This window comes from Phycodurus eques, chromosome 5 (assembly GCF_024500275.1).
Source record: "Phycodurus eques isolate BA_2022a chromosome 5, UOR_Pequ_1.1, whole genome shotgun sequence".
In the NCBI taxonomy this organism is placed as follows: domain Eukaryota; kingdom Metazoa; phylum Chordata; class Actinopteri; order Syngnathiformes; family Syngnathidae; genus Phycodurus; species Phycodurus eques.
In genome coordinates, this window is record NC_084529.1 from 17231740 (window position 1) to 17247196 (window position 15457).

General features: G+C 39.7%; 1 protein-coding gene across 1 annotated transcript in view; it reads left to right on the forward strand.

Moving 5' to 3' along the window:
• The window catches only part of slco3a1a (solute carrier organic anion transporter family member 3A1a), a 39608-nt gene extending 24164 nt beyond the window's left edge, over positions 1–15444 (forward strand). The window contains exons 3-9 of the mRNA XM_061677803.1: positions 4476–4574; positions 4649–4924; positions 5738–5902; positions 6044–6242; positions 8985–9129; positions 9915–10152; positions 12319–15444. Coding sequence (XP_061533787.1) covers positions 4476–4574; positions 4649–4924; positions 5738–5902; positions 6044–6242; positions 8985–9129; positions 9915–10152; positions 12319–12668 — 1472 coding nt within the window. The 3' untranslated portion in view covers positions 12669–15444. The remainder of the gene's footprint in view (positions 1–4475; positions 4575–4648; positions 4925–5737; positions 5903–6043; positions 6243–8984; positions 9130–9914; positions 10153–12318) is intronic.
• Positions 15445–15457: the final 13 nt, after the last annotated feature.

Consider the following 15457-nt stretch of genomic DNA (forward strand, 5'->3'; position numbering starts at 1 on the left):
ACAAACCAAAATGATCGGCATAATCAGAGTGAACAAAACATCAATGTGCATGTGCACTCCCAGCAACATCTGGACAGTCTCCTGATGAGACAACAGAACTCCTTTGAGAATCTATTTCCAGACAGAGTTTTTCTGTTCTCCATGCTTGGAGTGGCGTTCCAATGAACTTTTCTGAGTAGTAGGTCGGAAATTTTCCATTTTGTTTTCAGGAATGCATTATGTCCTGAGACAACAAAATACAGCTCATTCTGTTTTTTTGTGTGTGTGTGTGTTTTTTTTTTTTTTTAAGTATCACTGGGCACATTGTAGTTACATTTAAACAATAGGTTACATTTAAACAATAGTGCCTGCGTCTGCGTGGTATTTAAAATCCGGAAAGGGAAAGCCTCATGGGCAGTCACTTTTCCCAGCCTTGTTCTATTGGTCACAAAACAAATTAGATAGAGGCAAAAACACTGGATCAGAGCACATTGTAGTTACATTTAAACAATAGTGCCTGCGTCTGCGCGGTATTTAAAATCGGAAAGGGAAAGCCTCATGGGCAGTCACATTTCCCAGCCTTGTTCTATTGGTCACAAAACAAATTAGGTAGAGGCAAAAACACTGGAGCAGAGCTCTGTTATTGAATTACGTCTGATGTACTCCCCCAGGAGGATAATTTACAGGACACGAAAGGGCTTCAGTGAACTACAACATGAACAAATTAGTTTGTTTTGCACTTATCCAGTAACGGGACCGCCACGAGGGTAAAAAGGATTTTGGCGCAGTTGTGCATTGCAAATAAAAGCTTACCACTGTGGGCATGTATTGTCCTTCATGGGGAATTAATGTGCTTAGCTCAAGTTTTCATTTTTAATCCCATCATGAGAAGAAAAGATGAAATATATGCTTGCATAGTTTTTGTATTGACGAAAGAGACGAAAGATCTTAAGTCACTGTCTGGATATTGGAAAGTGAGTTGGCAAAAATAATATACAAAAAAACTAGAGTAAATACTAAAGATTCTGCTTTACTTTGCACACAGTATCAATAAAAACCTACTCCATAGAAGTGCTTATCACTTAATTTATAGTTATAATTTTGGCCTTTTGAGTTTTGTGTGAAGGGCAAAGTCTGTCAATTTGTAATGTTGTACATCATACTTCACAAACTAGGACGCAGTCTGTTGACTAAGAAACAATTGGATACACGCTAATAATTAAGTTTTCACATCTTAAGTTCGGAGTTGGGGGGGGTATTCTATGCTGTATTGCCACTGCACTTTGTTTTAGACGTAGTACAAAACGTAAATATTTCATATTGTCGCTGTCCGATGACAAGCATGTATTTGTGCATTTGTTTGGAGGTGCTTTTGCACTTTGTCTTCCGCTTCCCCTTATGAAAACTTGACAGTTAGAAAAAGGAAGAGCCAAGCCCTTTGTCTCTTTTTTTCAATCGTTTCTGTGTACGCTTCACTGACCACAATTTTCAACTGCATCTGAAGAAACACTTAACTAACGAAACGTTTTCCCCACATAATGCGACCTATCACCTGAACAATTCAATAAAACAAATCCATGTGGAAAATAAATAAAGTAATAATAAATAAATGTAAAATATGCTGGTTACTGACTCAAATGAATCGCTTCAGGTGAAAATTAATAAATGACTGAGAGAGGTCTAACGGGGGGGGGGGGGGGGGGGGGGGAATGGATGGAAGATTTTTTTTTTAATTGTGGAGAAAAAGAAATGTAAAATAAATAAACTAAATAATTAGAAGTTGCTTTCGTGAAAAAAAAAATCCTAATAGGAATTTCCTGCCTCCTGTTGCATTTTCCAAAATGCAAATATTTTCAATATACATGTTGATAAACCTCTAGCCCAAATGATGGTTAATTCGTTTTCCCAAGAAAATTTAGGTCTCACGTTCTTTTTCAGTAAAACAAAACTGATATTTTAATCAGGGAGTGTCGACTTGCTCCATCCACTGCATGTGATGTAATCGCTGCTTCTGGCAAGTGAACATCTATGTGGCGTGCAGTTGATTAGACCCAACCGCAGCCAAACCAAGAGGGCAATGTATAATGCTGGAATGGCAGAGGAAGTGGGAGGATATTTTTTTTCTGAAGGTAATTCAATGATCTCTGCTCATACGAGTGGTCACGTAGGAGGGAGTCTGTGTGCCAGATCCTCTCTTGGGCGGCGTCCGCTGACATCTGGCCATCATGAGAATAATAAGATGGAGTAAACCCTACCTGAAGAAGTAATTTTTAAACAATGTGCTTAAGCTTTAAACATTAACCGGTTTGTTTAGAGAGGAAAATGAGCCTAAAGGCTGCGGAGCGTGACGTTCCTTCACAGTCAATTTCAATTGGTAAACTTCTGTTGCACCTCTAAGGGCCAACACGGCTGGGCTGTTGCCTTCATAAATCCTTTATCAACTGTACAAATCGTGTTTTAAAGTACATAAACAGCCTGACAAGTGTAAAAAGTAAACCACTGTAAAAACATTCCGTTTCTAATGTGCTTTTAAATAAGAAAAATAGCACTTTACAGTATTGTACTTTATAAAAACATGCAACAATAACATCATTAAATAGAATGTAAAGAAGTAAACATTTTGCGCATCATGATTTCATGTTTCAATGCCCATTGACCGTTCCTTCTGGTGTGTGCGCCTTGCCCACTCGGAGGCTGTATAATTCAGACATGAAAAAGAAGAGCTTCACAACTATGTGACTAAATAAGTCGCAGTAATATTAGTCATTGTTCGCAGAGGATAAAGAATATATATGCCTGATAGTATTGTTATATTGTCTGTCTACAGGTGTTGCTGCATCGTTTTTGTTCAAATGTCTGTTTATAGGGTTACGACTACCACGTCAATGCTTGTTTTGTTAGCCTGTCTATGACATTTTGCATTGTGTGTTAGCATTAAGCTATCAGGCTTTTGTAAGTTGTGGTGGTGGTTGTGTGGGTTGATGAAATACACAATGTGAAATTGTCTTTGTTGAACTTCAACTGGTAGTGGCCCAAAACAGCTTCAATCAAGCACAACATCTGGACTACAGATTGAATTTAGCTGTCTGCAAAATCTGGTACAAGCATCTTTTCATATCTTTATTGATTATTATCATATATTATTGATTCTATATATGTAATAAATCACTATCTGCTGCTTGTTGTGACCATTTAGCGCTTGTAGCAGTCAATTTTTGCTCATGACCCAAGACAATAGACGGCCATGAACAGTTCTCGAAAAACTAACAAGTCGGGTCACTCGTAAGTCAAGGTACCACAATATGATGTAAAATCATATTACAAATATGGACTCACACTATTGCCCAACATTTACAGAGAAGAGGGAGGAAGGAAGTCTGGTGACTCGTCACTTCAAGCCATTCACTTTTTGTCTAATAGCTTTTGTATGCTTATTATCTCATTGCTTGCTCTTGGGACTCTTCTCTGAGTACATCACGAAATAAAATCAAATGGGGGGGGGGGGGGGGGAACATCTTAGTAATCCGACCAAATAAATTATACCTCCAGTTGGTTCCAACTAGGGAAGGCCACAAGTAAACTTCTAGTTTTTTTTTTTTTTTTTTAATTATTGTTATTGTTAGTAGTAGTAGTAGTATCATCATGTTGCCTGAAGTTAGTTGTGCCATATTGGTGGTCTGCCATAGCTCTTGTTCTTATAGACCACATACACATACACATATTGAATCAACGGCGCCTTTGTTGGGTTTTGACAAGTAGCACACTCACAATCATTTCCCAAAAAATTAAATATTCCAAATTGTTTTCCTTTATTTAAGCACAATGTTAATGTTCAAACTGCATGTTACAGTGGCTTACAACAATATTAAATGTACTTTTTAGGAATTAAGAACTTTGTCATTTTTGATAAACACTGGTGAGCTATACTTCAAAAAGCATTTTTTTTAAGATGGTACTTCAAGCCATTGAGCCTATTTTTGTAATCACTCTGCCTTTGTCAAATAACATAGATATAGGGGTTTGTTTACTAGCGGTACTAGGGATGGGGAAGTACCGATACCAGGTATCGGTGTCGGGCTGATGTCAACCTTATTTCAAGGTATCGGGAACTCGTGACGGCTGCTGAGACCAGCCACCGATACTTAGGCAAACATCTGACATCGCGTAAGTCCTCCTCGCCAGTAGCTGGCGCTACAGTGTGACACATCAGCGAATCATATTCTGTGTCAAGCACGAAATGTCTTTTGTCACAATAATCTGTCATTTTGTTAATTTAAATGTTATGTACCAAAAGTACTAGTGTCAGTAAGTACTCATACTTGCATCATTCTGAAAAAAATAAGTGGTATCGAACATCCCAAAGTGGGGCAATTGAGTTTTTGCCACCTGCCCAGGAAGTACCTGTGATATCATGGTGAAAAGGTCTATATAAGCAAAAAGTCTATATCCCAAGTGTGTCCCATTTAGCATTTGGTCTTTGTGCTCTTCCTGTACAGGAATCCTCTTTTCCACTCTGGTCTTTGGGCCTGCCTGTGGCTTCATCCTGGGCTCTGTCTGCACAAAGTTCTACGTGGACGCTATATTCATTGAGATAGGTGAGTTGTCTCATTCCACGCGTGTGTATGTCTTTGGATATACTGCACATGACCCTTGTTGCGCCTCCTCCCAGACAAGCTCAGCATCACCCCGGAAGACCCGCGGTGGATTGGGGCCTGGTGGGCAGGCTTCCTCCTGTGCGGCGCTTTACTCTTCTGCTCGGCGATCTTTATGTTCGGCTTCCCTCAGTCGTTGCCCACCAAGGACAGAGAGGAGGGGCTGGACAGCGAGCAGGCCATGCTTCCTCCAGCTCCTCTCAGTCCAGACTCGGAGACTCCCAAGCCCAGCAACGGAGCCGTGAGCAACCACGAGCGGGCCAAGAGCCCCACCTGCTGTCAGCAACTTAGGGGTGAGCATCTGCTGGGCATTATTAGATCAGTGAGTCTCAGTGTGATAATAGTGGTACACAGGCGCCCTCTGGTGGTAATTTAAGAATCACTGAATTAAATGTCAATTTGTACGTAATTTTGCAATGGCTTAATACAGACCAGTACAATATGTTTGTTAAATACAGTTGAGTTGTATTCAACTTTAATAACACATATATACAATACATTTTCTTCGTTTTTTAAGAATTATTTTAGAGCTGTTTTCAAACAGGGCGGCACGGTGGTTAGCACATCTGACTCACAGTTCTGAGGAGTCGAGTTCAAATCTGGCCTCAGCTGTGTGGAGTATTCTTTTGAGGAATAAAACTTTTACCCAGTATTATTTAACTTCTGCATAAATGTCCTTTGTATATATTACGAAGAAGAATGTTGCAAAACTTTGACAGAAATGGAATGAAACTGATCATAAATTGTTAGTCTACCTGCTGGACATGTATTAAATTCTTCTGCTGTGGAACCTTTTCAACATTCTCTGTCTTACAGTACTGTTAATGAAATATTTACAAAATAAATTAATACAGAAGCTAAATGATAAAGAACTCAGTTCAACTAAGTCAATTTAATCCAATGTAAGCAAGCGAAAGCCATGAATAAATCCTGTCATGGTGAAAATGAAACTGGCAGACATTTTCAGTAATATCAATCCGTTTTCCTCCCACATTGCAAAATCATGCAGCTTAGATTTAAGGAAGACTTAAATTGTCCTTAGGTGGGTGTGATTGGATCAAGCCAACCTCTCATGGCGTCCTGTCATCGTTGTTTTTGTCCCGCAGTCATCCCCAAGGTGACCAAACATCTGCTGTCCAACCCCGTGTTCACCTGCATTGTCCTGGCCGCCTGCATGGAGATCGCTGTCGTGGCTGGCTTCGCCGCCTTTTTGGCCAAATACCTGGAGCAACAGTTCAACCTCACCACCACCTCGGCCAACCAACTGCTAGGTCTGCATATATGAGACAGACACGTAATGATTTCACCCTCACCCACCCTGTCGTTCAAGTGTAATAAAATAATTGAATCGGTGTAAAATGTCAGAAGGACTCCGGCTTAATTTATGTGTAACTGGAGTGCTTGGTTGGCAGGTATGACGGCCATCCCATGCGCGTGCCTGGGGATCTTCATGGGCGGCCTGCTGGTGAAGAAGCTCAATCTGTCTGCGCTGGGAGCCATCCGCATGGCCATGCTGGTCAACCTGATCTCCACCGCCTGCTACATCTCCTTCCTGTTCCTGGGCTGTGACACAGGCTCCGTCGCGGGGGTGACGGTCATGTACGGCAACAAGTAAGACCAGCCAAAATGAAAGGCATTTTTTATTACAATAATCCCTGACCCGAGCCCTGCTGCGAAAATAAAATAAAAAAACAAGTAATTGATGCTCCCCTAAAAAAATTTTATGACTGTCTATATTAATAGTTTAGACTGTAAATGTAACACAAAAGAGAAAAAAAAGTTAGAAATCACTTCAGACTACTTACCCTTAAAAATAAATGACTGATTAATTTTATTTCAGAAAAATGCACCAGGAGTGGACGTGTACATGCACAATCAGCGAAGACACGCCATAATTTCCACTAACATCCCAGGCTAAACTTAACTCCTCCCTGACAAAGATATTAGTCTCTCAGTTGTGATGTATCACTTAAACAATACTTCCTTGACGTATATTAATATATATTAATATATATATATATATATATAATACTTTCCCACAGCCGGGGCGCCATCGTGTGGCATTTTAGGGCATTACAAATAGAGCACACCAATACAAATAACTAAAGGATAAGTTCCACGGGGGGGGAACAAACGGCTGATTTGTGAAGCGCAAACCAAAAGGGGGTTTGCGCTTTACAAATCATCATTTGATCCCCTAGGTTTCCTCACTCACAAAGAAATTAAGTCTACAGTTTTTTTGGTTGTTTATTTATTAAATTATAGACAGTATATTCGTCGAAAATAGTTTTTAAAAACAAAAAGAATGAATGAAAAGAAAATACGTTAGCTCTTGTGGCACAGTCCATCAACCAATTCTCCTGGTCTCAACTGGTGTATAATGTGTATAAAGCACACCTCTTCTACGAATCAATTTCTTACTTTGCAATCTCTGTAGCACCATGAGAAAGACAATAGTGCTGTCAACAAGATGTCAAGATTGTAGACATGCACGAGGCTGAAATGGGTTATATAACTATCATCAAAAGGCTTGGAAAGATCTGGCCGCGTGGAGTTAGGACGATCATGAGGAAGGTAAAGAATCAGATTCCATGTGCATGGCAGGAACTTGTTAATGATCTGAATACTTAAGGTAAGTGGGATTTCAGTCACCAAGAAAACAGTTGGTGACACACTGCGCTGTACTGGACTGAAAACAGGCCCGCCGTAAAATGTCTAAGCGTACCAAATCCAAATGACTCAGACATGCTTGGGACAAAGTGGTACCACACCAAAGTTGAGCAATTTGGCATCAACTCGACCAACCCTATTAGGAGGATTACTAACAATTAGCCCAAAGAATATCATCCCAGCAGTCAAAATTTGAGGCTGACTTTTTTGTGAACAAATTCAGCAAAAGGGTCAAATAATTACTGGCCATACTGTGTAAGTCATATTATTTATTCATACTCCTTTGTCCCTCAGCACACCAGACTGCAGTGTGTTGCTATTTCTCGCTTTTTTTCTGATAAATAAACATCGCCTACAAGGTTTGAGCCCTTTTATTGGAGGTGAGCCGCGCAGTTGAGTACCTCAATAAAAATGCTCATCACAGCCAGCCCCGGTGGTGCAGCTGCCTCATATTTTATTCACACCATTTTTGTGTCTCCTTATCGAGCAGATAAAAAAAATATATATATATTGGTTCTGAAAGTGGCCTGCACAGAATATAGAAGCAGCCAACCTTAAAGGAAAGGTGTGGGAGTCTATATGGATGTTGATCGCTGAGCTGAACAGGACAGGTTTTCCACTCTCATGTAGATGATTAACCCTTTTTTGTATTGTGGCGTGTGTTACAGATCAAATCATCACACATCATTATATGTGATACGATATACAATAGAAGATTTTTACAAATCCAATGGTGCCTTGACTTAAGAGTTTGATTTGTTCTGTGATCATATGTGACTCAAAACACTGGTGTCTCACTGGTATTTTGTGTTTGCTGCTGCTTCTTGGCCAGGAATCCCTTGAAAAGGGGTTTTAACACTCAGTAGGATATTTCCTGGTTAAATTAAAAAAAAAAAAAAAAAAAAGGAACTAAAATCTCAACAATCTCATAACAACATAGAGTAATCAAATAATTAACTATACTTTAAAGGATTAAACAGTTTGCGCATCATGGTTTCATACTTCAATGCCCATTGTCATTGTGCTCCTTCTGGTGTATACGCCTCGGCCACCAGGGCCCAGGATATTACAAACAAAATACACAATGGGTTTGACAACTGACACAGTAAGCTGTAGAAATATTGTCGTTTTTCATAGAGGTTAAACAATAAATGTCAGATTTATCTCGTTATATTGTCTGTATACATATGTTGGTTTTTTGTTCAAATAATCTGTTGCTTGAAGGGTTATAACTACTGCAACATCCATGCTAGTTTTTTTAGCATGTCTACGGCGTTCTAGTGGAAACTACAACCACAACAACGGAATGCAATTTGCGTAGAAATTGAGAGTTGGCGCTGAAATGAAACTACGTGGAATTAATTGAACTATTGAACTGCTAGTTAAGACAGTGTTGTCGATGAGCCTTGTGAAGGGGGTTTGTTTGTGTTGAATAATTCAACTACTGAATATATTCATGTAACCTGGGTTGATGATTCTGTACATCCTGTCCTGTAAAGTGCTTTACTGCCATCTTGTGGCATCCATGTGTGATTACAAACTTCTTTTGGGGAAGGGAGGGGAGGGAATTACTTGTGGATTTTCACTATTGCCGCAGGGCTCGATTCCAATATCCCCCGGGGGTTCACTGTAAATGGTTTGATGTGGCCTGTTGGTTCTAAGTGTACTCTCCTGTGTGTTCAGCACGTTACAGGTGGGCAAGAAGCCAGAAGCGGCGTGCATCAGTCAGTGCAACTGCTTCACGTCGTCCATCAGCCCCGTGTGCGGCTCCAACGGCGTCACCTACCTGTCGGCCTGCTTCGCCGGATGCACGCACACTGTCGCTCAGGTCTGCATCGCAGCCACTGCTATGAAGAATGAGAAAGGAAGCACTCCATGGGAAAATGTGTAGCCCGACCAGTAGCTGACACATACAGGACGTTGCAGTGAATTAGTGTCGTTGACCAGGACAAGGGAGCAATTAAAATATAATAAAAATGCCAACATTTAACATTTGAATTCATCGAACAATTAAGCAGAGAATATTTGTTTTCGAAATGTATTCTTTATTTGAATATATAATATATAATGTAATATTCAATTTAGGTTAAGTTATAAGTTTTTCCCAAAGTCTTATGAAGTTAAGAAAATTGACAATTAAATATTTATTCAAATGTAATATATTTCATATCATTTAACATAGTATTTTATGATGAATTGTTAAAAACAATTTTGGAAATGTTGCTTAAAATGTTTTTGGGGTTTTTTTACAATTTAAATTTTTTATTATAAAATGTTAATTTTGTGCACAATTTATTGGAATAAAATTAGATTTCCCCCCCCCAAAAAATATCTAATTTATGTAATGTGTGGTTAAATGTGGAAGGACTTGGCAACTGCAACGCAATATTCGAACTTAAATGCAGAAGCCTATTATAACAATCAAGTAGCTCAAGCCTTATTGGAGTTGACAAATAATGTGTAATGTCTAAAGCTAAAAAGGGCCATTGGTGAGGCTAGGGGGTTTTAACACCAATAGTCGGAACCTCACTCCATTCAAAATTGTACTGAGCAGATTCTGTTTAGCCATTACTGTCCTGTTATTTTCTAAATTGTCTTTTTGCCTCCACGCAGAACCTGAGTGGATGCGCTTGCGTGTCCGCCGAGAGCGAATTAGCCACGGCGGTTCCGGGGAAATGTCCGACGTCCGGCTGCCAGGAGGCTTTTCTTATCTTCCTGTGCATCATCTGCTTGTGTAGCCTGGTGGGCGCCATGGCCCAGACGCCCTCCGTCATCGTCCTCATCAGGACCGTCACCCCCGAACTCAAGTCATACGCACTTGGCGTCTTGTTTCTTTTGCTACGACTCCTTGGTAAGACTACGCACAATACTAATAAGAGTGCTTCAATGTAAACCTTTTTCGTAATGTTCGTAAAAAAAAGGTGCCAGTGTATTTCCCAATAACAATAAAGCCGTTAACTACATGGTTAGAAAAAATCAACTGAGCAAAATACCTGCACAAAAAAATACGGAACATGTGAGCAGGTAACTGTATTTTCACTGCGAGGTAACCACGTGAAGTCGTGGTTAAAATTGAAACATCAATAACATAATGAAATAGAATGTTAAGAATTGAACTGTTTTTGCATCAATATTTCATGCTTTAATTCAATGGCCTGAATTTATCTGTGAAGAACAACTACATTGGGAGAAAAAAGTATGTATATTTCTTCATTAATTAGTCAAAATGATGTCTGCTATTCATCGAAATCACAAGGATGAACACAGTGCTTAAACTAATACCACACAAACAAATATGTTTTCATATTTTTATTGAAAATAAACAAAAAAGTGGACCCTTGGATTTAATAAGTGGTTGACCCTCCTTTGGCAGCCGTAACCTCAACTCAACGTTTCCTGTAGTTGCAGATCAGACGTGAACAACGTTCAGGTTGAACTTTGGACCAGGTGACTGTCTGGTGTGAATAGCTGTCTTGAGGTCATGCCACAGCATCTCAATCAGGTTGAGGTCAGGACTTTATATATAAACTTGTATAAAGCTGGAAAAGGTTACAAAAGTATCTCTAAAAGTCTTGATGTTCATCAGTCCACTGTTAGGCGAATTGTCTATAAACGGAGAAAGTTCAGCACTGTTGATTCCCTTCCAAGGAGTGGTTGTCCTGTAATGATGACTGCAGAGCACATCGCAGAATGCTCAATGAGGTGTATAAAAAAAAAACAAAAAACAAAAACAGCATGTCAACTGAAGACTTCACTGGCAGATGCCAACATCTGTTTTGACAAATCTACCATATGTAAAACAGTAAACAGAATGGAGTTTATAGGAGAACACCAACAAGGAAGCTGTTGCTGTCTAAAAAAAACAACATTGTTTCATGTTTGAAGTTTGCCAAAGAGCACTCGGATGTTTCACAGCACTACTGGCAAAATATTCTGTAGACAGATGAAACCAAAGTTGAATTGTTTGGGAGGAGCACACAATGCCATGTGTTGAGGAAAAATGACACAGCACACCAACATCAAAACCTTATTCTCAACTGTGAAGCATGGTGGAGGGAGCATCATGGTATGGGCGTGCTTTGTTACCTCAGGGCCTGGACAGCTTGCTATTCAGGCATAATTTATTACAATATTTTTGCAAGAGCTTGAGGCGATCTGTCCTAGCTTGAAAGAGGATGGGTGTTGCAACAAGACGATCAAATCACAGAAGCAAATCAACAACAGAACGGCTTCAGAAAATAACGTGTTCTGGGGCGGCCCAGTCAAAGTCCTAACCTCAACCTGATTTAAATGCTGTGGCATGACCTCAAAAGAGTGATTCATAGCTGACATCCGAGGAATCTTGCTGAACTGCAACAGCTTTGGAAAGGAATGGTCCAGAATTCATCCTGATCATTCTCAAAGGAGTGTCAACCACTCATTAAATCCAAGATTCACCTTTTTCTCTTTGTCCTGTGAATCTTTATTTTCCAATAAACATGACAACAATTGTGTTGTATTAGTTTAAACAGAGTGTCTGTCTATCCTTGTGATTAAGATGGTCAGACCACATTTTTTGACCAATTTGTGCAGAAATTTAGGAAATTCCAAAGGGTTGACATACTTTTTCCTCCCACTGTCTGGTTGACATTCTCGGCTTCTCCTGGTTGACGTAGGCAGTGTCGCAAGCATAGTTAGCTAGTCCTAGTCCTCATCCTCTAGTGATAACGACGTGCTAGCTAGCCAGTCGCAGCTCGTGGCTGTTGCCGAGCAAGTAAGCTTATCGCTTCGGATTGCCCCAGTAGTTCTCGAGCTGCCATGAAAGCAGGGAGAACTGTTGGACATAGACACAGACGTGCTTGAAGCCATGACATCGCCAACAAGTGATATCGCGACTGCTCAATAAGAGTCCAAATGTATCCTGTAGGCCAAACTTATACCGCATGAACCGTACACCTCTTCTGTACAGTGTGAATTTGTGTTTAAAACTCACGAAAGCCGTTTGGTCGCGTGCCCCCCCCCCCCCCCCCCCCCCCAGGCTTCATCCCACCGCCCCTGATCTTCGGCGCGGGCATCGACTCCACCTGCCTGTTCTGGAGCTCGGACTGCGGCGAAAAAGGCGCGTGCTTGCTGTACGACAACCTGTCCTACCGCCGCCTGTATGTGAGCCTGGCCATCATCCTCAAGGCGGTTGCCTTCCTCCTGTACACCACCACGTGGTACTGCCTCCGCCGCAACTACAACGCCTACATCAAGAGCCACGAGGCCAACATGGCGCCCAGCGACTTCTACCCGTCGCTCTCAGACGCTCCCAAAGTGGACAGGACGCAGTTCATATACAACCTGGAGGACCATGAGTTTTGCGAAAACATGGAGTCGGTTTTATAGGACCCAGCCGGCGTGAGGACGCCGATTGTGGATTTTGCCAAGGAATTTCGGCCCCTGTCGTATTTAACGGCGATGAATTGCTGCTGGTGCAACTCGCCATCCTCGAAACAAGGGTCCATTTGAGCTGGTGCGGCGCTAGTAGGGTTGCAAATGGAACATTTCCAGTACATTTATGGAAAGTTCTCTTAAATTTCTATGGGAAGTTAAGCTGGGAAATTTGGGAAATACAATACAGTCAACCAACCGGCATTTGCTAACTTGCCCACTTTGCGTTGGCGCCACCTGGTGGCATCTTGGTGTCAATGAAGTATGTTGCCATCATTTGGGACATATGCACATGTTTTAAAACAAAGAAAAAGTTTATCATTGCTTATAGATGCCACAAGATAGTGGCAAAGCACTTGTGGCATTTATAGGCAATTGCAAACCTTTTTCTGGTTTTACAATGTGTCTAAATGAATACAGATAGAATAAAACTTCAATTTAATAATAACCCTATTCGCAAATAAAATCCCATGGCAAGTTTCCAGCGTGGAATTTTGCAACTCCAGTCGCTAGGCGGACAAAGATGACAAATGTTTATTTAGAGCTTAGATCATTATGTACTAGAGTGGATGATAGTTTCACTATTTGTACAGCTCTGGCACGGCAGCAGTTAAGTGTGTGTTCAAGGAGTGTCTGGGCCACTTGGAAAACTAAAGATATGTTACCAGAATAATGTCAAAATGTAAATTGAGAATTCAAATAATTAAAATATTACAAGAATCAATTTGAAATATTACAAGAACAAATGTTTTTATACTCATATGCTCGTTTGATATGGACCTGCCTGCAGTAAAGATTACAATACAAGAATATATTTTAAATATTACAAGAATAGAGTTGTATACTATAACAAAAATTAAGTAATAATACTACAAGGTTGCCATATTACCAGAAAGAATACAAGAATAAATATTACATTAAATAGAATATATACATATTACAAGAATGAAGTTGAAATGGAAAGATACATTTCGAAAGAGTACAAGAATAGATTTGAAATATTACAAGAATAAATCCAAACTTTGACAAGAACACTTTCAAAATGTCTCCTTTCCATCGTGCCCGTGATACTCCTTGGCACTAAACTAAGAGCGTTCGTTCGTAGTTACTGTTCGTCAAGGTGTTTACAAGTCATTTGATCGGAAGAGCGGAACCCAGTCTTAACGTTTTACTCCAGTGGCCTCGTAGACCTTTTTGAAGTCATGCCGGATCGCTCCCCCTTTGTCGCGGATGTGCAAACGTGCGACGTCTTCACCTCATTCGTCACTGGTGTGTCTCTTGTGTCACACCGCAGTTTATTCAACTTAATTTGTCTTAATAAGGGAGCATATTGTACCAATAAGATTGTTCTTCTTTGGATCACGGCACATAGCGGAGGCGTGCATTAGCAGATGAAGAAAAGTTATATTTTTGCGTGTATTGAAAAACAAAACAAAAAAGAAATGAGTAATATATTTATCTTTTTGAAGCCCAGGATGCTCTATTAGATGTCAATATTGAGATATAAAGTCTGTTGTTGTACAGAAGATGGTTTGCAGTGAGAGTAGTAAATGTGTCTGCACATAAGTTTTGTGCAAGCTACAAATCCTCATCAGGACCCCGTGCTCGTGTGCGTGCGTGCTCGCGTGCGTGCTCGCGTGCGTGCGTGTACAAAATGTACATTTCTGGCGTGGACTTGTTCCGATGCTACTGATTTCTCTGCAGTTCTAGTTTGGACCTTTTCGTACACCTTTTCTATGCCATTTATTTTACTCTAGAAATAAATACCTTTTTTCAATTAAAAAGTACATTTGTGCTTGGGGTTTTTATTTCCCCAACTCCCCCCCGCCCCCCCTGAATGATAGAAATCCACAAGCATGGGTAGGAAGGACATGGTGAAACACACTCGGTGGCTAAATGTTTTTATATTATCCAACTTTGCATTTAACAATATGTACAGGGGAATTGGCAGATTAAAATAAAATACTTCATTAAATAAAATCCCCATTCACAACAACTGCATTTTATGTTGACTTTGGTTCTCCTTGATATTTACATTTGTTTGATGATCTTACACATTAAAGTGGGGAAACTGCAAAAAAAAAACGTAAGAATTTGTGACAGGGCAAATACTTTTTCCACGGCACTGTACTAAGTAAAAGTGTAAAATGAGTTATGTAAAAGGGCAAAGCATTGAATAATATATAACGCAAAAAGTGTAAGTAAAAATGTACACATTTCTAATAATAAAAATCATAAAATGTATTTTAGGGATATTTTAAACAATTTAAATGAAAAAATGAATGAAAACTTGGAGCTTATTACTTAAAACATTTAAAAATTGAAATAACGAAACTCGTTAGGGTAATACCTATAAAAAAATATATAAAAACAAATGTGAAAGCAGTTATTTTAAAAAATATAAACGTAATAGTCTATATTCAGTAGAAACATAAAAGTCCTTCCGCATTTTGTGTCTCGTCTGACATCTTCAGACAGTAGTGAGTACTTTTACTTTAAACAATTTGCTACGGCCTATTTGAATTACTCATCTTGATTCTGAAGTGTTGCTGCGCTTTTCACTTATCATGCAAATGTATTTTATTAATTCACATTTGCATGTTGGCATTGAAACTCGGCATTGGATTGCATTTATAAAAAAATAAAAAAAAGACGTGAGACAAGTGGGCCTCACATTAATTCAACTGCTTTGTGCTAATGATCTGCATGAATAAATATATTTTTGAAAAAGTGTACTCATTATG